This window comes from Pristis pectinata, chromosome 22 (genome assembly GCF_009764475.1).
Source record: "Pristis pectinata isolate sPriPec2 chromosome 22, sPriPec2.1.pri, whole genome shotgun sequence".
Lineage (NCBI taxonomy): Eukaryota > Metazoa > Chordata > Chondrichthyes > Rhinopristiformes > Pristidae > Pristis > Pristis pectinata.
Genome location: NC_067426.1, coordinates 31796945 through 31819668, shown reverse-complemented (window position 1 = coordinate 31819668; position 22724 = coordinate 31796945). Strand labels below are relative to the sequence as shown.

The following is a 22724-nucleotide window of genomic DNA, read 5'->3' as shown; positions in this document are numbered from 1 at the left end:
TACAGTGCCAGCGACCCGGGTTCAATTCCCACCACTGTCTGTAAGGAGTTTGTACATTCTCCCTGTGTCTGCGTGGGTTTCCTCCGGGTGCTCCGGTTTCCTCCCACATTCCAAAGACGTACGGGTTAGGAAGTTGTGGGCATGTTATGTTGGCACCGGAAGCATGGCAACACTTGTGGGCTGCCCCAGAACACTCTACACAAAAGATGCATTTCACTGTGTGTTTTGATGTACATGTGACTAATAAAGATCTTATCTTATCTTAACTACTTAGTTAACAGGCAATTACTACCCAATGACGGATAACGTTGAGGGTCGTTAACAGGCAACCACATTGAAGTGACTAGGGTCTGACAAAGGCACATGAATCTAAATTCGAATCACACACCATTCTTGGATGGTGCACTATCATTCCTTTGTGGGTGTTCTGGCAAAATGCTGGACTTCTTATTACTGCTCCCTTCAATACATAGCTTCAACAATGAAGAATAAGGACAACTTGAAGCTGGGCAATAAGGGTCAGTATTAACTACATCTGAAAGTATTCCTTTGCCTTAATAATCATCAGCAAAGCTTTGGAAAGGTTTATCAAGTGATACTTGCTCTCCAATATTCTGCTCTTCAATATCCAGTTTGGGTTTCAACAAAACCCCTCAAATCCAAGACTCAGCTCAGCCTTGGTCCAAACACGGACCAAAGAGCTGAATTCCAGAGTCAAGTGAGATTGACGGTCTTCAACATCAAGGAAGCAGTTGATCAAGTGTGGCATCAAGGAGCCCTGGTACAATTTGTGCGAATGGACATCAAGGGGAAAACATCCACTGTCTAAGAAAGGAGGGAGAGGAAAAACATCTCGACTAGTTATTCTAACATCAGTACCAGGGAACATGTTGGAATCTATTATTAGATAAGATAACAGGCACTTAGAAAATAGTAACAGGATTAGGCAGAGTCAACATGAATTTATGAAAAGGAAATCATGTTTGACAAATCTGATGGAATTTTTTGAGGTTGTGACTAGCAGAAAAGATAAGGGGAGCTAGTTGATGTGGTATATTTGTACTTTCAGAAGGTAATCGGTAAGGCTCTGCACAAGAGATTATTAAACAAATTTAAAACACACATTATTGGCGTGGATTCAGAGTTGGTTAATTGACAGAAAACAGTGATAGAAACATACAGACCACTTTGGGATTGGGAGACTGTAATTAATGCCATGATGATTGGTCATGGGATCGCAGTTGTTGGCAATTTATATCAGTGATTTGGATGAAGGAATCATGTAAGGTATATCCAAGTTTGTTGATGATACAGTGTAGGGTATGAGGAGGAAGCAGAGAGGATCTGGGGGGGGTATAGACAGGTTGTGAATGTGCGGGGACATGTCAGGTACAATATAATGTGGAAAAAGGTAACATCAAAAAGGAAAAAATGTTTTTTAATGGTGGGAGATTGAGAAGTGTTGGTGTTCAGAGGGACCTCATCGTCCTTGTTCCTATTATTCAATTCAATCTGCATCTCATTGGTTAATGAAGCAATCCACGCCTGCATGCAGCAAGCCCCAAGCAACGTCCGGGTATGGGCTGGTACATGACAAGTAACATTCATACCATACAGCTGCTGCCAGGCAATGATCACCTCCAACAAGAGAGAGTTTCACCACCTACCCTTGACACTCGATGGCATTAACATTGCTGAGTCTCGCCCTACCAATATATCTTGGGTCACCACTGACCAGAAACTGAACTGGAACGCTACAAGGGCAGATCAGAGGCAGGGTATCCTGTAGTGGGTGACTCATCTCCTGACATTCCAAAGCTTTTCCCATCTACAAGGCATAAGTTAGGAGCATGATGGAACTCTCCACTCACCTGGATGATTGTAGGTTCAGATAAGATAAGATATCTTTATTAGTCACACGTACATCGAAACACACAGTGAAATATATCTTTTTGCGTGGTGTTCTGGGGGCAGCCCGCAAGTGTCGCCACGCTTCCGGCGCCAACATAGCATGCCCACAACTTCCTAACCCGTACGTCTTTGGAATGTGGGAGGAAACCAGAGCACCCAGAGGAAACCCATGCAGACACATGGGGAGGACATAAAAACTCCTTAAAGACAATGGCCGGATTTGAACCCAGGTCGCTGGCACTATAAACCATTACATTAACCACTACACTGCTGTGCCTGCCCACATTATAGCAGGATTATATTATAGCATATATGACTGAATACTGTCAACAGCACTCATTAAGTTTGACACCATCCAGGACAAAACAACCCACCTGATGGTATCCCTTTCATTTATTCCCTCTACCACTGGCACACAATAGATGCAGTGTGTACTGTCTACAAAACGCATTGCAGTTAATTGCCCAGGCTCCGACAGCACTTCCCAAACCTATGACCTCTACCACCAAGGAGGATATGGGCAGCAGATGCTTGGAAACACCACTACTTGCATATTCCCTCCAAGCCATACTCCATCCTGGAAATCATCGAGTAGAAATCCTGAAACTCCCTCCTCATCGGAACTGTGAAGGCACCTTCACCAGAAGGACTGCAGCAAATTCAAGAAGGCAACTCCTTCTTGAGGGCAATCAGGAATGTGCAATAAACAATTGGTCTTTCCAGCAATTCCCAGATCCACAAAATTGAATAAGAAAATCATTAAGAATGTTATTCACACAAGTCAACCTCCCTTCCTTAAAAAGGTTTTGGCAATTTAAAAGTGTTTTACTGTTACAAGCAGTTTTTAAGTATTATAAGTGAATTAAAATTCACAAACTGCCAAGTGGGATTTAAGCTTACATTTTCTGGTTTGTTTTTCTAGTAACATAAGAACCCTGCTATACCAGTAAGGGCCTGAATGCCTCAGTACGTTAGAACTCTCCACTTCTGTGGGTATGAGCTGAGAAATGTGCGAGGCATGTTTTACACTGCACATTGATATGAGAGTTCCCATCAAAAGCTAACTGAAGGTGATCTCTCCTGGGGAATGCAGCCTGTCAGTGCATCCAGGAACTGTAAAGTGGATGAGACACAGAATGAAATTCCCCTTGTAAATGAAATACTTTATTAAATTTCTGGTCTCTAAATCGAAGATATTGGAACATATGAGCAATAAATTATTTCTGTTATTTGACCAGAGTTCCACAAAATGCAACAATAAGTATCCACTTGCTTTTAAGGGCCTTTACAAGCAGGACTGGCATTTTACTGTGAGGTTATGGGCCTTTTGTTGTGGTTTTGGCTGAAACATTTCAAGCTGAGTGAAATCAATGGTTTAATTTTAAAGGGAATTATATCTGGTATTGTTCAGTCTCCTTCAGGAGTCTGGACCTGGGCATCAGAGGAGACAAACAGTTTCTGTTTCCTTTCCCTCAGTTCCCCATGTGTGAGGAGTTGGGTTTCTGTGGATCTACAGAGAAAAAAGGGGAAAGGTTCTTCCAATTATCTACAGCGATGGCCAGATAATCCATAAAAATTTCTAGGGAAGTAGGAGTGAGTGCAGTGTAAAGATTTGAATGTCAGCAAGCCAAGATCCCAAAAATTCTGCAGGCTGCTCAAACCAAAGCCTGTGAGTTTCCTCGATCCAGGTGAGTGGAGGGAAACAAGGTAGGACATGCATCATGAATGGTAGGATCTTATGGAGTACTGAGGAACAGAGGGACCTCACAGTACAAGTCCACAGATCCTTGAAGGTGGCAACACAAGTAGACAACGTGGTTAGGAAGGCACAAGGGATACTGGCCTTCGTCAGTTGGGACATCAAATACAGAAGTGGGGAGGTTATGCTCCAACTTTATAAAACCTTGGTCAGACCTCAGATGGAATATTGCATGCAGTTCTGGTCACCAAGGTTCAGGAAGGATGTGATAGCTCTGGAGAAGGTGCGAAGGAGATTTACCAGGTCGTTGCCTGGGATGGAGCAGTTCATTTATGAAGAGAGACTGGAGAAGCTTGGTCTGTTCTCCCTGGAGCAGAGAAGGTTAAGAGGGGACATGACTGAGGTGTATAAAATTATGAGGGGTATAGATAGGGCTGACTGCAGGAAACTTTTCCTCATCTCAGAGGTAGATAAAACTAAAAGACATAGGTTTAGGATAAGGGGAAAGAGATTCAGGTGGGATATGAGGGGGACCTCTTTCACCCAGAGAGTGGTGGGTACCTGGAATGTACTGCCTGAGGGAGTGGTTGAAGCTAGTTCACTGAAGCATTTAAGAAGTATCTAGATAAGTACTTGAATCACTTAGGCATAGAGGACTATGGACTAAGTGCTGGGCAATGGGGTTAATAGAGAAGGGAGCCCTCTGGTCAGCATGGACTTGTTGGGCCAAATGGCCTGTTTCCATGCTGTATGATTCTACAATTCCAAGTTGAAAACCAGCTCAGTAGTGGATGTGGGACCCTCTAATAAAAAAAAATTACCATTTCTATGAACCAATTGGTCCTGGGGACACTGACTTTGAAGCCAGATAACCTTCCCCATCAGCTTCTAGCCCCAAAGCCCAGTCACTTTGGCGAGGTGTAGCAAGGACTCCCAACTGGCCCGTCACAGACCCTCTGCTGGGAGAGGGAGCCTACGGATTTACAGGAGCCTTGTATTAGAGGCGGTCACGTGTATAATCTTGAGAATGATCTGGAGCCAGCCTGACTCACGTCTGAGTGGTGGTGCATTCAGATCAAGACCATCTCCAGAGAACCGAGCACAGACTCTGCTTCAGATGGAGTGCCGCACTCTCAGACTGTCATCTCAGATGCACATAAATGACTCGAATGAAAGCAGGAAGTTGACTCAAGTCCCAGCATTATACCAACATCAGTCAGTTGGTTTATCTGATTTGTGGGATGATGCTATGTACAAAGTGGTTCCCGCATCAACATTGGTACATCACTGGCAGCATTGCAGTTTGAGGCACCCTGAAGCTACAAACAGTTCTACATTTGCTTTTGTGATATTTAATCCCTTCTTTCTTTCCTAGCCTGGGTAAATTTATGGTCTGTGTGTTGTCTGAATCTACGTGCCTGTGATGCTGCTGCAAGCAAGATTTTCATTGCACCTGTACCTCACCGTATGTGCACATGACAATAAACGTGACTTAATCTGCTTTGGCATAGTTTGACGTCAAAACACACGTTGCACTCTGACCTCCAACTGACCTGCCAAGAGAGTATTTCACTAGCTGTGAGGGAATGAACATTACTGTAACCCAGCCCATTGAAAGTACATAGGTATGGGTGCACAGCGTGTGGCTATCCTTCTCTATGTTTGATGCTCTCCCTGTGCGTGACTGTTAGTGTCCATGTATTGACTTGTTTCCACTTCAGTTTCTCCTCTCCTTTGTCACTTTCCCAGGTGCCCACATCCTCAGAGATTCACATCCATGGGCTGGAAACTGGACAACAGCATATTGAGGCATTGAGGTGTAACCTCATGGAAGCAGAGAGGAGATGCAGGAGCTGGGTACTTACAAGCGATGTGCATATACGCTTGTATACTGTTCGTGATGAGGCTCATCTCTGCCTTTGGGACATCCATTGATTTTATCAGTGCTGGCAGACTCAGGGCAGGCTCTGGTCCTGGTAATAGTTAGTCTGCAGATCTGAAAATATAGAGCATACTTCAATTACTTGTGGTCATCACTTGTGGTGTACTGCCAGATCAGGTACATAGGGAAAACACTTCCACTGCTCATATTCCAAGAATAAAGAAATGTAAATGAGTCAATAAAACTCTTTTCTGTCTCCTCCACTGCATTCTGGCTGATGGGTCCCTTAGTGTTGACACTGTACTTGCTAATGAGCAGATCTGGTGAGCTGGCTGGAGGTGTGCATCACTTTTCTCTCTAACGTACCCCGACAAAATGTTATATCACCATTACTTTTATAATAAGCAAACTTTTTTCAATAAACTTCAATAAAAAAGACCAGCCTTGAAATCCAGGGTCTCCTAGAATGGTGATTCATCAGGACACAGATTGCTTGGCTAGTTCATCGTAAACGGACTCCACACATTTGCACCTTCTAATCTATGCCACAAGGATGCAGGCTGGGTTACAGGGGTCATGGTTGGTGAGGGAAAGAGGACCATATTTGTGGGACCAATCGGGAGCCACGGAGTGGTTGGATTGGTTGTAGGGAATGGGTCTAGACTAACGGGTCAATGGGTTGAATGGTGAGATAGGGGCTGGTGGAAAAGGTGGTGACTTGGGTCTAAGGAATTGAATCTGAATCAGTTGGACATGGAAACAGGGCCAAAGATCTGGAGGAAGGCCTCAATGAGATAGTGGTCAGGATGATCTAAGGAATCTCTGGGAAGGTCAGGAGATCTACACAAGCCTTCAGGTAGAAGAAGAAAGGTCTCAAGGAGTCAGGGGTTGGGATCTGGGTCTTTGCCAGCTAGAACCATGACGTTAGGGGTTGTCGGTGGAGGGTGGTTAGTGCAGTGCAGAGAGGGGGTGGAAGGCAAATGCAAGGTAAATAAGCGACTTATTGTACAGAGGTCTCAATCCAGCCCTGCGATGTGAAGACTTAGTTATTCTGCAAGTGCCCCAAGATAGTTGGAGGATTTAGTCTAAGCTTCCCTGTAACATGTCAAAAAGGTTAAGAAAAAAACAGAAATGCTGAATTTTTTGTTTAAGTAATCAGAGATTAGGAAATTTTGAGTCATAAAGTCACACAGCATAGATCAGGCCCTTCAGTCCACTGAGTGCACAGCAACCATCATGTATTCATCCACACTAGTCCCAGTATAGTCTTCCCACATTTCATTGAACTCACCCCAGATTCACCTGCATGCTAGGGACAATTAACAACGGCCAACTAACCTGGCAACCCACACGTCTTCGGGATGTAGGAGGAAACCAGATCAGCCCAAGGAAACTCGTGCAATGACATGGAGAATGTGCAAACATCACACAGACAGCACGTGAGGTCAGGGCTGAACCTGGCTCATTGGAGCTGTGAGGTAGCAGCTCCAGGAGTTGCCCAACTGAGTTGTCCTAAAGAAGGATCACTGTGTCCTTCCACATACATCCCTGACAGCTGACTTATAGATGCAGTAGGCAAGTAAGAAGGCAAATAGAAGATTGAAAGAGGTTTGAGTAAGGGGGTAAGGTTGTAGGGTCACAGTGAGACCACACCTGGAGTACTGTGTCCAATGTTGATCTCCTTTCCGAAGGAAAATTGTATTTGCTATAGTGGGAGTGCAGAAAAGATCGGCAAAGTCAATTCCTGGGATGGCAGACCATAAGAGCAGAGATTCAGTAGGCTAGGCCTCTCTTCTCTAGTTTAGAAGAATGGCAATTGATGTCAATGCAACTTACAGAATTCTTAGACATCTCAACGGGAAGGATGCAGAGAGGATGTTTCCCTTTGTTGATGAGGATTGCTGTCTCAAAATATGGGGTAGCCCATTTGGGATTGAGATGAGGAGAAATTTCTTCACTCAGATAATGGTGAATCTTTCAGACTCATTACCCCAGTGAGCTGTAGTGGCTCAGTCACTTTTTACAGTCAAAGCAAAGATCCCTAGATTTGAGGTGTCAAGGGATGTGGGGACAGGGCAGGGAAATGCTGTGGGGAAGGAGCAGATCCCTTTGAATGGCAGAGCAGTCTCAAGGGACTCAATTGTCAACCCTAACTCCTACTTCTTATGAGTGTTGCATGTGTGAATAACACAGAAATCACATCAGTTGTGATGCAAAATGCCATGGAAATTGCCATTATTGCTATTCGGTCTGTAAAGGAAAGCCATTTTCAATTGCACAACACTGAATTAAACAGCATTTTGTGGCTGAATTTCTGAACGAGCTTTAGGATGTATCTATGGCTTTCTCCTTGGCTTCTCACTGTCCAGGAGATCAATCTTTAACCACTGGAAACTCCAGATCAACCCTGGAAGATTGACGACCCCAGTACTGAGCTCTCAACAGTGGGCCTCAATGTACTGCACTGTTTCCAGGTCCAAGGTTGTCCATACAATCACATTCTGTAGCGGGACTGATGGAATGCCAGCTCTTGTTTCGTTCCCTGGAACAGAACCGCTGAGGCCAAGTGTAGTAGGTCATTGATCCCTTTGGTGAAATAAGTTTACACAGCATGAACTAGAAATGGAATGAAGAGCTTGGCTCATCAACAAGGCTCAAAATTGCACTGGGGTGCAGTAACTCACTGTGTACCCTCTTCTGACTTGTACTGAGCCAAGAAACAGTGGCTAAGGAGTTGGAGCAATTATTGAGCAAAATATGTTCAACCTTTGTGCTGATTTGTTTTATTGTTGAGATTACTTGCGTGGGGAGCTTAAGTCAACAAAACTTTTCACATGGTCAATCTTAATCATTGTTTATTCAAAACAGAAAAAAACAGGTCTGGCCAAAACACTTCCTCTCCAGCAGCTTTGGAGCGAAGACAACGGAAGGTTTGAGCTCCACAGGATCAATCTGTTGCTCCCACTGCTCCCCAGGTGTTTGCATTGATGGGTTGGTAGGCACATGAAGCATTGACTCAGTGGGAAAAGTTCTTTCTCACTCTGGAAAAGCCAGATGTGTTCCCACTCTCCTAATCTTATGAGCCCAGAGTTGCCGTCATTGATTTAAACTGAACCATATTTTTGGATTGCTCTCAAATATTTCTGGGCAGTTTCAAAAGCTACAGTTCAATTTGGGATGAGACTCTGTATTTGTTTACAGGATATGGACAACAGAGATCAGCATTTATTGTCCATCCCCCCCTTGACTCATTACTTCCTCCTTGGTTCCGGGCAAGCACATTGGTTGGATCGGAGTCATATGACGCTAAAGATAAGGATGAAGGAAAAAACTACATCAGTGAACCGGATAGGTTTTTAACAACAATCCAGTAGTTTAATGATCATCCTTACTGATTATAGATTTCCAATGCAGATTCATTTAATTAAGTAAATTTAAATTCTCCACTGCCATGGTGAGGCTTGAACTTTTATCACCAGGTTAACGCCTTTCACATACTGCTGCAGAAACACAAGCACTCTGACTCCATACCCACACTTTGTGCCTCAGTCTTGGAGTGTAAGATACTGAGTTACTTTCTCCCTTGCTTGGAGTATACAAGTCTGCCACATTTGTTTATTCACTGGGAGACCAGTAGGTTTCAGGCAGACAAGAGGTAGCCATTGCCAAACTGATATACTCCCAGCAGCATTTGGTATTTGCCTCAGTGTGTCTCCAGGAACAGCCTATAGAGCATAGTCCCGTGTTAAACCACTGTTCAGGATTCACCTTGGCAAAGACTACTGCATCCTTTTCCAGACCTCGCTGGCAGACACACATTCCAGAAGGAGATGGATAACTGTTTCAGTGTCACTGCAGCCATCTTGAGAGCAGCATGCGTCGGGATTGAGATTCCAGTTGTACCCAGGAGGATCTGACAGGGACGGTCCTCCTCACCCAGTCAAGCAAGCCCTTGGTTGTTTGTTTGAAAGATCTGGAGAAGAAACACTCTGTTAAATGACTTTGAGAGTCTGCTTGGTAAGCCATCCAAAAGGATCCACCGTCTCCTTCTCCTGCAGGGCCTTTGAGAGTGGTCTGTGCAGACCACTGCCTGATTAACTTCTGGAAGAGTACGGTGTTATGTGCCTAGCTGGCAGTATGTCAATCCATGAGGAAGGGCATTACTACCCTCATCAAAGCAGAAGAGGCAAGACATCAGAAATTGGCTCATGCTTCATGTGACTGGTGTTTCTCAGATTTCTTACTTTTTCCTTAACTGTGACTCTCCCCACCTCACCGCTCCCCCCAAGGATGTTTTCCCTGTTCTCACCTTCACCCCACCAGCATTCAATGGATCATCCTCTGTAATTTCATCATCAAACACAACTTTCCCTCCTCATTATCATTCTGAAAGGACCATTCCCACTGCGAGCCCTTAGTTTGCTCTTCTGTTCCCCCCAACCACCCTCTTCCCATTGTCCTTCCCCAACAATTGCAGAAGACACAACACCTGTACTCTTGCTTCTTTTTCCACCGTCCAGAGGCCCAAATGCTCTTGCTCAGTGAAGCAGTGATTCACTTGCCCTACTTCCAATCCAGTGTACTGCATTCAGTGCTCACACTGCAGTCTTCTTTACACTGGAGAAGCCAAACACAGACTGTGTGATCACTCTGCAGAACCAGGGTGACCTGAGCTTCTATCACTTTAATCCTCCATCCCACTCTGACCTCTAAGTCCTCACCTCTTATGGTCTTCCAATCAAGCCCAGCCATAAGCTTGGGGAACAGAGCCTCATCTTCCATTAGCCGTGTTATAGCCCTCAGGAATAACAGTGAATTGAAAAACCAGCTATTCTAGTTAGTACTAGAACTTGCCAGTACTGATGAAGGATCATCAGTCTGTAACATTCTGTTCCTCTCTATATAGATGTTGCCTGACCTGCTGAATATCTCTGGCATCTGCTGTGCTTTGTACCTGTTCCATTGTTGCATTTTTTCTCCCTCCTCGTTTCTTGTCCATCTCCCTCTACTTGCACCACCTCCAGACAGATCAGCTGCAATTATCACGTCTGCCCCACTCTCTCTCAGCAAGCACCACCACCACTTGTGTCATTCAGTCTCTCTTGATCTCCACTGAATCACAGATATTCCCTTTCTTCTTCCCATCCCCCTCCCTTCCCTGCAACTTAAATCAGGCAAGACTTTTCTAATGAAGGCTCATCAACCCAGAATGTACACCTTGTTTCTCTCTTTAGTGATGCTGCTTGCCCTGTTGAATATTTCCAGCATTTTCTATTTTTAATTTAGTTTTCAGAAGCTTCAGATTAAGGAGACATATAATTCAGCCAGCGTTCCCCCAGTAACCATGTCATCTTACGAAATGAGTAAGATGGGCAGGCACGGTAGTGTAGCAGTTAGCGTAACGCTATTACAGCGCCAGTGACTCGGGTTCAATTCCGGCTGCTGTCTGTAAGGAGGTTATACGTTTTCCCCGTGTCTGTGTGGGTTTCCTCCGGGTGCTCCGGTTTCCTCCTACATTCCAAAGACGTACGGGTTAGGAAGTTGTAGGCATGCTATGTTGCTGCTGGAAGTGTGGCAACACTTGCGGGCTGCCCCCAGAACACTCTACGCAAAAGATGCATTTCACTGTGTTTCGATGTACATGTGACTAATAAAGACACCTTATCTTATCTTAACTTATGAAAATCATTGCACCGTACTGATGGTCACTGGTGATCACCATTCAGTGACACAGATGAGGTTACAACTAAGTTTGATGATGGTGCCTGCAGCAGTTAATATCCTCTGAATTAAGGCTCCTATAATGAACAATATCAATCAGGGCAAGATATTGGATCAGGGATTATAAACCATGGTCCAAGAGCCATGTGCAGCTCTTTGATGGCTCAAGTGTGATCATGAAAATTCAAGGAAATGGTTCTCTTGCATTGTGACATCCAGTGCCTGGTGGTCCCTGATCCTTGGTGGGCACATATCAGTGGTGAGGGTGGTGACTGCCTGCGTGCAATGTCCTCTAAATTCAGATGTGTATCAGTGGCGGTGAAGAGGGTGAAGTGGGGAGCTGTGACATCCAGTGACATGGTGGTCTCTAACCTTGGCCAACTGGCCATTAGACAGGCATTATGTGTATTGTGCCAGGATAATGAAGTAAGGTGCCTGCAGACAGGCTGTTGCCGGCCTCTGTAGTGAAACAGTGGGGTATGAAAAAGAAACCAGCAGCGCAAAGATAAATAGGAAGGTGATGCCTCATCTGTAAAGCACCGCTCACGCAGGCACAGTAGTGTAGCGGTTAGTGTAACGCTTTACAGTGCCAGCGACCCGGGTTCAATTCCAGCCACTGTCTGTAAGGAGTTTGTACGTTATCCCCCTGTCTGCGTGGGCTTCCTCCGGGTGCTCCAGTTTCCTCCCACATTCCAAAGACGTACAGGTTAGGAAGTTGTGGGCGTGCTATGCTGGCGCTGGAAGCGTGGCGACACTTGTGGGCTGCCCCCAGAACACTATGCAAAAGGCGCATTTCACTGTGTTTTGATGTACCTGTGACTAATAAAGAGATCTTATCTTATCAAAGTGAGCACATTGAAATGAATCACAACAGGTGAAGATCCCCCTAAATCAAAATTAAGGATAAACAAAGTAACTACATTAGCACCATGCCCAAACACTCTGGTTTCTGCCTTCAGTTAGTTGTGTCATTTTGTGGAATAATGCTTGTGCTAACCACCCACGTTCCGGTGGAGAACTTGCCAAGGATGACCTTACAGAAATGACTGCAGTCTTAGATCCAAACCATACAAAACTCAGCATCTAATAAATCTTTTGGAAATGGGAATTTGCTTTATGACTAGGATGTAAACTCAAGGCTTCCAGCTCCATCTGTAATTAGCCAGATGGAGCATGCAGGGGTTTAGTGTTTTTCGATAAATTTTATAAGGTGGAGTGTTGGCAATAAAAAGTGAATTTATGAAAGGTGCATACAGCTCACGGCTCTCAGAGTTCTGGATATTACTGCATGTAGCTCTGCAGGCTAGTTGGATGGAGTAATGCCTAGGCAACTAAAAGGCAGGGTATCCTATTGATTGTTCAGCATTATACAGCATGAAATTAGGCCCTGTAGCTCATCAAGAATATCAGACATCCATTTACACTAACCTTACACTAATTCTACTTTATTCCCCCCTCATAAAATGTCGGCGCAACATTGTGGGCCAAAGGGCCTGTACTGTGCTGTAGTGTTCGATGTTCTATATTCCCATCAACTCCCACCAGACTCTACCACACCCCACCCGCCCGTGACATTCTCTTCTCTCTCCTCTCCCATCAGACAGAAGATACAGGAGCCTGAGGGCACGTACCACCAGACTCAAGGACAGATTCTATCCCACTGTGATAAAACTATTGAACAGTTCCCTTATACGATGAGATGGACTCTTGACCTCACAATCTATCTTGTTATGACCTTGCACCTTATTGTCTACCTGCAATGCACTTCCCTGTAGCTGTGACATTTTACTCTGTATTCTGTTATTGTTTTTACCTGTACTACCTCAATGCACTCTGTACTAGCTCAATGTAACTGCACTGTGTAATGAATTGATCTGTACAAATGGTATGCAAGACAAGTTTTTCACTGTACCTCAATACAAGTGACAATAATAAACCAATACCAATACACCAACACACCAGGGACAATTTACGGCGGCCAATTCACCTACCATCCACCCATCATTGGGGTGTGGCAGGAATTCACTGGCTGCACGCCATTGGATGTACACTGGCCTTGGCCAGGAGAGGCGCAGGTTTGCAGGTCCAAGGTAGCTGTGGGGCCCCTTACAGTGCAGGGACTCCCTGACCATAAGTGGCCAGTTCCACCCCAAATGGCCTTAACAGTCAATGAGACCCCAGTCCAGGCTTGCTGACTGTTAGATAAACTGGGCCCTCAGATTCCCTTACCATAATCTCTGACTGCTATGAGGGAAGTGGTGCAGAATAGCTCCAGTCACCATCACAAGCTTGGCAATGAAGCATTCTCCCAGCCCAGTGACAACACCAGGCAGAACACTCCCACTCCCTTTGGCTTCAACTTACCTTTTTGGTAGTGTGGAAGCAGTGGAAAGTAGCCAGGGCTCTCCACTATATATGTCACTCGCAGCTGTTACAATAACTGAGGTGCAGACATCTTGGGGCAAGTGACAATGCACCCAGGATTGTTTGGGCTCCTGATGGTGAAATGAAACTAATCACTAAAGATCTTCACTAATGTGATCTAATCCTCTTAATGGTGCATAAGCCAACATCAATTGTAACCAGCTCCATAAAACTTATTTGAAATGGTAGAGTTTGTTAAACAACTGATTCTTTCCAAAGGTAAAGCTGTGCTGTTTAGCAAATTAGTAACAGCTTTGTTCCTCCCCACCCCCGTTTACCAGCCTGGATCATCTGGGCAGGGAGGGATCTGTCTGCCAGCAGTGAGAGGGTTAACTGGTACTCTGAGCTCTGAGCTTGGAAGGTTCGTTGTCACAGCGAAAGCTCCTATGAAGGACCAGCTGGAAGATGGGTGCTCACTTGCCTGCCTTCTGATTAGATCAGCCTTCCAAAGTGTCAGCAGTTACTGGAAGACAGGCAACTAGTCAACTAGTTTACCTCAGACAACTCGCCTACCTCAGTCAACTTGTAGTGAAGGGGAAAAGGTGGTCGTGGGTTGGGGCTGCTGGTGGAGTCGTTTGTAGAAAGAAATTAACAGAGAGGGTGTAAATAAGCAAGAAGCACTTAAGTTGAAATAGAAAGAATGCATTTCTTTGGCAATGAAGAGTAAAAATGTGGTGCAGTCACTTCACTCAGCAGGGCGTTGCATCAATTAGTAAATTAAGCCTGGTTGAGCTTTGTAAACAAGGGTACAGTTTTATACTGACTGAACACATCCATTTTTAATCACATGAGGTTTCAGAATTGACAGCGGTATTTTGCAAATCTCAATCTACAATTTTGTCTGACAACAGAAACCAGAAACCTTGCCTCTGAAGAAATACAAAGATAACTGTTTCTCCCTGTGACTGAAGGAGTTAAATTCCATTTTTATTAGATGGCATTCCAAGAATTTTCACTGGTGTTTTGGGAAGAGAATTTTATGATTTCCTTCACTGACAAGCAGTGGTCTTAATTACAGGGTCAGTGCAGGAAGAGATGGTCAGCTTGCTGGCCCCACATTCCTGAGGCAGTTACTGGCGGACCACATCAGTGGAACAGATTAGGGTAGGATTCCACAGGACTGGGCAGTTCAGCAGGACAGCAATAACCTGAGCAGAATTTGCTCTTCAGGAACCCAGAAGAGCCAATGATTTCGAACAGCACAGTGGCGCCGTGAGGAGAGCTGCTGCCTCACAGCGCCAGTGACCCCGGTTCAATCCTGACCTCTGGTGCTGTCAGTGTGGAGTTTGCATGCTCTCCCAGTGACTGTGTGGGTTCCCTTGCATGCTCTGGATGTCACAAAAATGGTAAAGAATAAATCCAGGCAACCAGCGGGCATCGACTTAGGCACCGAATTCAGGCACCTTGCAAAGTTGCTCCCAGACAGAGAACCTTGCAAAGTCCTCAATACAAACATCTGGCTTATGGGTATCACTTACAAAGCCTCATTCATTGTCCACTCTTAGTTGGCCTAAGGGTGGATGTAGGCTTTCTTCTCAAACCAAACCTGGTGACATGCTACAATGGTTGGTAGACCACACTAAAGTGCAGTTACAAGGCAATGCTGGGGTCACTGGAGTCACTTGATGGGCACACTAGGATGTTTTCCCTAAGGGACAGGAGAGAAGTGGTTGGGACTTTATGAGATCTTAGCTGATCCTCTGATCTTAACTGCCTCATTAAGTCATCCAGAGACATTCCTTTGTTCCCCTCTTCCCCACAACCTAAACAAACTTGTTTCTTCCTTTCCAGGTTCTGATGAAGGGTCCCAAACCTGAAATGTTAACTCTTGTTTCACTCTCCACAGATGCTGCCTGGCCTGCTGAGTTCTTGTTTCAGAATTTTCTGTTATTATTTTGTCTTTCTTTTAGGAGAATTGCTTAGAACTCAAGAACAAAGGACCTTATGTAGAAAGGACATCCTTTGATAATGGTAAGGTTGCAAGTTCCTAGTGGAAAATCTCGATCAAATGTTTAGTGAGAAATTGTTAACTGCAGAAACAGCTCATTTGTTGGCAGGATCACTTGAAGTAAAATAATGGAAACACCATATGGGTGATGGGGATATTTCAGCCAGAACATTTTGCATTGGGTGGGTGGGAGACTGGCTTTGCAATTTCCAGAATTTTCCAATTGCCAGACTACTTGGAATCAGAGTCCCTGTCACATGAGAGAATGGAATAAACCCGGAAAAGAATTCCCTGATCACATCTTGAGACTCTGACTGATTCAGAACATGAATAGGGAGAAGCCGGATGTGCAACATCACTTAAATGTTAAGAACACTGTAACTGGTACAGCTTCCCACAAACATGGGAATGGTATATTCAGAAGGAAGCCAACTTTTGGGGAGGGGTGGGGGCAGGGATCAGTATGCATGCTTGTGTGCAGGTGGGGAATATCAATCACTCAAATGTTAAAAACTTGAAACCCAATCTCAGCCAGTCAGTCCTGGTTTGAACATTTTAACAGACAGCAGTAAAAGGGGCAAAACAACCAATTCTCTTCCCGGTGGCAGGCTGGTAATTTAAATATTTTAACAAAGAAAAGCAGAAAATGCTGGAAACACTCAGCAGATCAGGCAACATCTGTGTAACTGCATGTGCAGCTGCCTGTGTGTTGTGGACACCTGTCATAGAAGATAGAACTTTACAGCACAGTACAGGCCCTTCAGCCCACAATGTTGTGCCGACGTTCTATCCTGCTCTAAGATCTATCTAGCCCTTCCCTCCCACATAGCCCTCCATTTCTCTATCATTCTAAGAGTCTCTTAAATAGCCCTAATGTATCTACCCCCACAACCTCTGCCAGTGGTGCGTTCCACGCACTGACCACGCTCTGTATAAAAAAACTTACCCCTGACATCCCCCTTATACCTTCCTCCAATCACCTTAAAATTATGTCCCCTCGTGTTAGCCATTTTCGCCCTGGGAAAAAGTCACTTCATCACTTCCCGGCATCTCCACGGCATTAATAGTGTGTATTTGTACAGAATATTCAGCAACAATGTGGGCATGGGATTAGTGCAGGGAGGTGGCACTGAGGTAAAAGATCAGTCATGATTTTACTGCAGGGTGGAGCTAGTACGAGGGCTGAATGGCCTACCTCTGCTTCTACTTCCCAACGGTCTTATTACCTCAGACCTGCACAAAATTTGTGTTTAAAGGTTCCTAAAACTAGCTGAAGTTTTGCAAAAAGGACTTTTCCTTCAGAAGATTTCGTCCCAATCACAGTTCAGAATTCTGATGAATATTCTTTGGCTTCTGCTGAGAATGCACATCTGAAGGATTGTTACAGGTAGCCTTACCACAAAGGGTGTCAATTTTCCTCTTGTATCCACTCTCTGTGGATGGGAGCAGACTAGCAAAAGCCAAGGCGCAGCAAATGCCAAGTAGGGGGGAAACAGTTGGATCTTAATCAACTAAACCCACACAGCTTTCAAGCACAGAATCTTCTATTGTTCCTACACCAAGGAGATAGAATAAAATATTGTTTGAAGAGAAATGTTTGTCATCTGACTTTTTGAGGACTCACATTTTTTGTTTTAAATTCTGATGAATAAATGGATCCAGAGGAAGTCTGTCAGAGCTCCATGTCGGATGATCTAGGTATCCACAGATACGTTTTAGTCATTAATGTGTGATGTGTTTCCATTTGCAGTATAACTCTGGAATGGATGCCAGAGGAATATGAATAAAACAGCTGAGGAATTTGGGGCTGATTAAAAGGAAATTTGGACTGCAGTCAGAGATGTAATTTTTCAGCCTGTTAGCACCAATTACAAAGTCAGCCAAGGAGGGTTGGTCAGCATGATAAAAAGTGACACTTAATGCAAGTGAATACACCAAACCGCACACGCACACGCATGCACCTGCTAAACTGGTCAACAAACATTCTCCATTAAATATATTGAAATAGTCAAAGAAATTGCAAAAGCCCCCAGACTCTTAGTAGACGCAATACATCTGATGTTCAGTCATTGAACAACGACAAGTCAATTATGCCCAGAGCATGTTGAGCCACACAGTCAGAGAGGTGAAACACAAGTCAGGGGAGCTCATAATCAAAGCATACATTGGCCTTACCAGGATGTACTAGTCAGCAGACTATTTCTCGGGGCCAGAGGAAATGTGTGCAACGAAGCAAATTTTTAACGTCAAGGTTTGATTTATGGTGAAAGGTTGCAGGTTTTCAACTTGGAAAAGGTGCACATGAGCTGTAGCTATTCAGACATATTAAAAATGATCAGTTGTATGCGCGATCGGATTTAAATCAATCAGCGAGTAAGGGCTAAGGGACATATGTTCAAACTGGTTAAATGGTACCATCAGGACTTGCAGGAGATTCATCATTATACAAAAAGAGAGCGGGACATCCCAGGTCAAATCAGGGGAAGAAGATCCCTGGGATTGTTCATATTGCAAAACTCCAGGATCTTTCAGGATAGGTGTACATAGATTGGCTGAAGAGGCTCTTTCTCAAATTATCTTGAATGGCAGACTATGAAAACAATAAGATGTGTCTGGATCTATAAAATACTGGATGCTGAGCTCACCACAGATGCTTGTGAAGTGAGCCTTCAAACACTAATGATCACTTATAATTTGCCTAAATAATACGCTGCTCAGGTGTCTCTCTTTTAGAACATAGAACAGTACAGGCCCTTTGGCCCACAAAGTTGTGCCGACATTTTATCCTGCTATAAGATCTATCTAACTCTTCCCTCCCACATAGCCGCCTATTTTTCTATCATTCATGTGTCTATCTAAGAGTCTCTTAAATGTCCCTAATGTATCTGCCCCCACAACCTCTGCCAGCGGCGCGTTCCACGCACCCACCACTCTCTGAGTAAAAACTTACCCCTGACATCCCCCTTATATCTAACTCCAATCACCTTAAAATTATGCCCCCTCGTGTTAGCTATTGTTGCCCTGGGAAAAAGTCTCTGACTGTCCACTCGATCTATGCCTCTTATCATCTTGTACACCTCTATCAAGTCACCTCTCATCCTCCTTCTCTCCAAAGAGAAAAGCCCTTGAAAAGCAGTTGAAAAGCGAAAACTCTGACCATAATTCCAACCCTTTACATTAAGAGCATGCCTCATTGCACATCTACAGGCCTGGAATCATGGCCTATTACCAGGAGAAAGCACTGACCAGGTCACTGTCATGATGAGTAAGCAGCTGCCTACCAGGATCCTATGCACCAGAGGTGCAGTTATTGTCTCAGACCTCGTGGTGAGAAGGAATGGTGGGCCAATTTACACTCAATGGAACAAATCCATCAGCAGCTTCTGGAATACACACATGCATGTGTCACAATGAAATCCAGAAGTTCAGATGTCCTCGTTGGGTATCCCTGCTCCTCCACAGGGTGTGCTGTTTCTCAACTACCTCCAGCACATCCTGCAGACCGCCCAGAACTTTGGACTTCCACTACTCCCACTAAAAATCCCTGGAATTGCTGCTTTGCTACATGAGATGAGAAGTTTTATGTCATAATTGGGTTCAGCAGTCTCCCAAACACTAAAAAAATATTCTATGTGGATTTTTATTTCCTCAGGTAAATGATTCAAAATGAAATTAATTTCAAAAGATTGAAAATCACTTTTTTTTGTTTATGAAATTTCAGCTTCTAATTTAATCTAATGTATATGGACCAATCTTTACTCCCATGATCTGTAAAATGTTGGCAAGAAAATTGTGCTTCTTACTTCTATGTTTGCTGACAGAGAATTCTACAACATGGTTGGATGGTCAGCCTATCCAATGATATCACTGTTGAGAAATGCCAATGATCTTCTTGAAGTGGAAACCTGACAGCAATCATCATCAGAAAAGGGGATATCCCACACCACAGGGATAGCTGGATATTTGCGGACTACCTTCAGTCAGTAACAAGCAGCAGTGCTTCTCCACTGACCACAGAAGCCAGGCCAATGCCTACATTAGGCCAACCCCTGTGATGCAGTTAGAAGATCAGAACAAGGCTCCAAGCATTCTTTGTTAATGGGAAACAAAGAAACTTTGTCCCTGCTTGCCTTCTCTTAATACAGGCCTCCCTTCTTAATTTCAGAACCTACAAAGGTCAAGCTTTCTAACAACTACCACTGCACATCAACTAGTTTATCTTCATAGAAACAAATGTTAGTGCCCTTTGCTGGCTGCTGGTATCTGACCTTATAATCTCAACCCACATATTCCCCATCAACGGCACTGTAAGAGTAGTAGATGTATTGTTCAGGACTTGTTAATGCTCTGGAGTGATTTCACTAAAATCCGGCTAATTACCCTGCCATAAGTAAGTAGCACCTTGAGCTCACTTCAGTGAGTAGTGCAGCATTCTGTCTCAGTCGTCAATGAATCATGACCGACACTGCTGATCCATAACGACACAGAAAATAGATAAAGTTGGCTGCTTTAAGTTCAGAGCTACCCTGAGCAGTGAGGTCCCTGGTTAGTGTTGAGATGGTTAAGCGGAGAAGCTCCATTATAATGGGTCTCATTGTCCGTGGAATAAGTTAGGAAAAAAGAATCCTGCTCCTGGCTGTTATCCTTGAGGATTAACAGAACCAAAAATATCAACGCCGATTACAAACACAACAGAGAGGTAAGTATACTTCACAGAATACCTCCCTTTCCGATAGAGGTCGTACAGGATGGAAACTGGTCTTTTGAGTCTGTGCTGACAATCAAGCATGCATTCACACCAGCCCTACACCAATCCCCATTTCATTCTCCCCACATCCACAGATGATAGGAAAACTGTGGTGTTGTAGATAGCAAGGATATTGTCTTAGGCTACGGCATGATATTGATCAGCTGGAAAATTGAATGGAGCAAAGGCAGATGGAATTTAATCCCGACAAGTGTGAAGTGATGTGTTTTGGAAGGTCAAATGAGAAGAGGACCTACACAGTAAATGGTAAGACCCTCAGGAGTGTCGATGAACAGAGGGACCTTAGGGTACAGTCCAATGATCCTTGAAAGAATGGCAGAGTGAACGAACCATGGGTGACAAGAGAGTTGGAAGAACTAGTTAGGAGGAAGAAGGTAGCATACATAAGGTGTAGGCTGCAAGGATCAGATAGGACTCATGAGGAATATAGGGTAGCAAGGAAGGAACTTAAGAAGGGGCTGAGGAGAGCAAGAAGGGGACATGAAAAGGCCTTAGCGAGTCGGGTTAAGGAGAAGCCCAAGGCTTTTTTCACGTACGTGAAGAGCAGAAGGATGAGGAAAGTAAAGGTAGGACCGATTAGGGACAAAGGTGGGAAGATGTGCCTGGAAGCTGTGGAAGTGGGTGAGGTTCTCAATGAATACTTCTCTTCAGTATTCAACAAAGAGAGGGGCCTTGATGACGCTGAGGACAGTGTTGGTAAGGATAATGTTCTAGAGCACATAGGTATCAAGAGAGAGGATGTGTTGGAGTTGTTAGAAAATATTAGAACAGATAAGTCCCCGGGTCCTGACAGAATATTCCCCAGGCTGCTCTGCGAGGCTTGGGAGGAGATTGCTGAACCGTTGGCGAGGATATTTGAGTCCTCATTTTCCACGGGAATGGTACCGGAGGATTGGAGGGTGGCAAATGTTGTCCCCTTATTCAAAAAAGGTAGTAGGGATAGTCCAGGGAATTACAGACCAGTGAGCCTTACGTCTGTGGTGGGCAAGCTGTTGGAAAGGATTCTTAGAGATAGGATCTATGAGCATTTAGAGAATCATGGACCGATTAGAGACAGCCAGCATGGCTTTGTGAAGGGAAGATCATGTCTCACAAGCCTGATAGGGTTCTTTGAGGAGGTGACCAGGAAGATTGATGAGGGTAGTGCAGTAGATGTGGTCTACATGGATTTTAGTAAGGTGTTTGACAAGGTTCCACATGGTAGGCTTCTTCAGGAGGTCAGAGGGCATGGATCCAGGGAGGCTTGGCCATGTGGATTCAGAATTGGCTTGCCTGAAGAAAGCAGAGGGTTGTGGTGGAGGGAGTGCATTCAGATTGGAGGGCTGTGACAAGTGGTGTCTCACAAGGATTGGTTCTGGGACCTCTACTTTTCGTGATATTTATTAATGACTTGGATGAGGGGGTAGAAGGGTGGGTTAGCAAGTTTGCAGATGACACAAAGGTTGGTGGTGTTGTGGATAGTTTGGAGGGCTGTTGAAGCTTGCAGAGGGATATTGATAGGATGCAGAGCTGGGTTGACAAGTGGCAGATGGAGTTCAATCCAGAGAAGTGTGAGGTGGTACACTTTGGAAGGACAAACTCCAAGGCGGAGTACAAGGTTAATGGCAGGATACTGGGCAGTGTGGAGGAGCAGAGGGATCTGGGGGTTCATATCCACAGATCACTGAAAGTTGCCTCACAGGTGGATAGGGTAGTTAAGAAAACTTATGGGATGTTAGCATAAGTCGTGGGATCGAGTTTAAGAGCCATGAGGTAATGATGCAGCTCTACAAAACTCTGGTTAGACCACACTTGGAGTACTGGTCGCCTCATTATAGGAAGGATGTGGAAGCATTGGAAAGGGTGCAGAGGAGATTTACCAGGATGCTGCCTGGATTGGAGATTATGGATTATGAGGAGAGACTAAGGGAGCTAGGGCTTTACTCTCTGGAGAGAAGGAGGATGAGAGGAGACGTGATACAGGTGTACAAAATATTAAGAGGAATAGATAGAGTGGACAGCCAGCGCCTCTTTCCCAGGGCACCAATGCTAAATACAAGAGGGCATGGCTTTAAAGTAATGGGTGGGAAGTTCAAGGGAGATATCAGAGGGAGGTTTTTCCACCCAGAGAGTGGTTGGGACATGGAATGTGCTGCCTGGGATGGTGGTGGAGGCAGGCACGTTGGTTGAGTTCAAGAGACTGTTAGATAAGCATATGGAGGAATTTAAAATAGGGGGATATGTAAGAGGAAGGGGTTAGATAGTCTTAGGCATGGTTTAAAGGTTGGCACAACATGGTAGGCTGAAGGCCCTGTATTGTGCTGTATTGTTCTATGGTTCTAAAGTGGCTGCATAAGTAGATAGGGTACTAAAGAACTCATTTGGGATTCTT

General features: G+C 44.6%; 1 protein-coding gene across 12 annotated transcripts in view; it reads right to left on the bottom strand.

The window, feature by feature from the left end:
* eva1ba (eva-1 homolog Ba (C. elegans)) overlaps positions 1 to 22724 on the bottom strand; it is an 85311-nt gene that overhangs the window by 4710 nt on the left and 57877 nt on the right. For 9 of the 12 annotated variants that reach the window (XM_052036624.1, XM_052036630.1, XM_052036633.1 and 6 more), the window contains one exon: positions 5476 to 5606. In XM_052036624.1, the coding sequence (XP_051892584.1) occupies positions 5476 to 5542 (67 nt within the window). In that variant the 5' untranslated portion in view covers positions 5543 to 5606. Of the gene's footprint in view, positions 1 to 5475; positions 5607 to 9260; positions 9466 to 13577; positions 13598 to 22724 lie in introns of those variants that run through there. The other 3 variants (XM_052036623.1, XM_052036625.1, XM_052036631.1) reach the window with 2 other exon arrangements.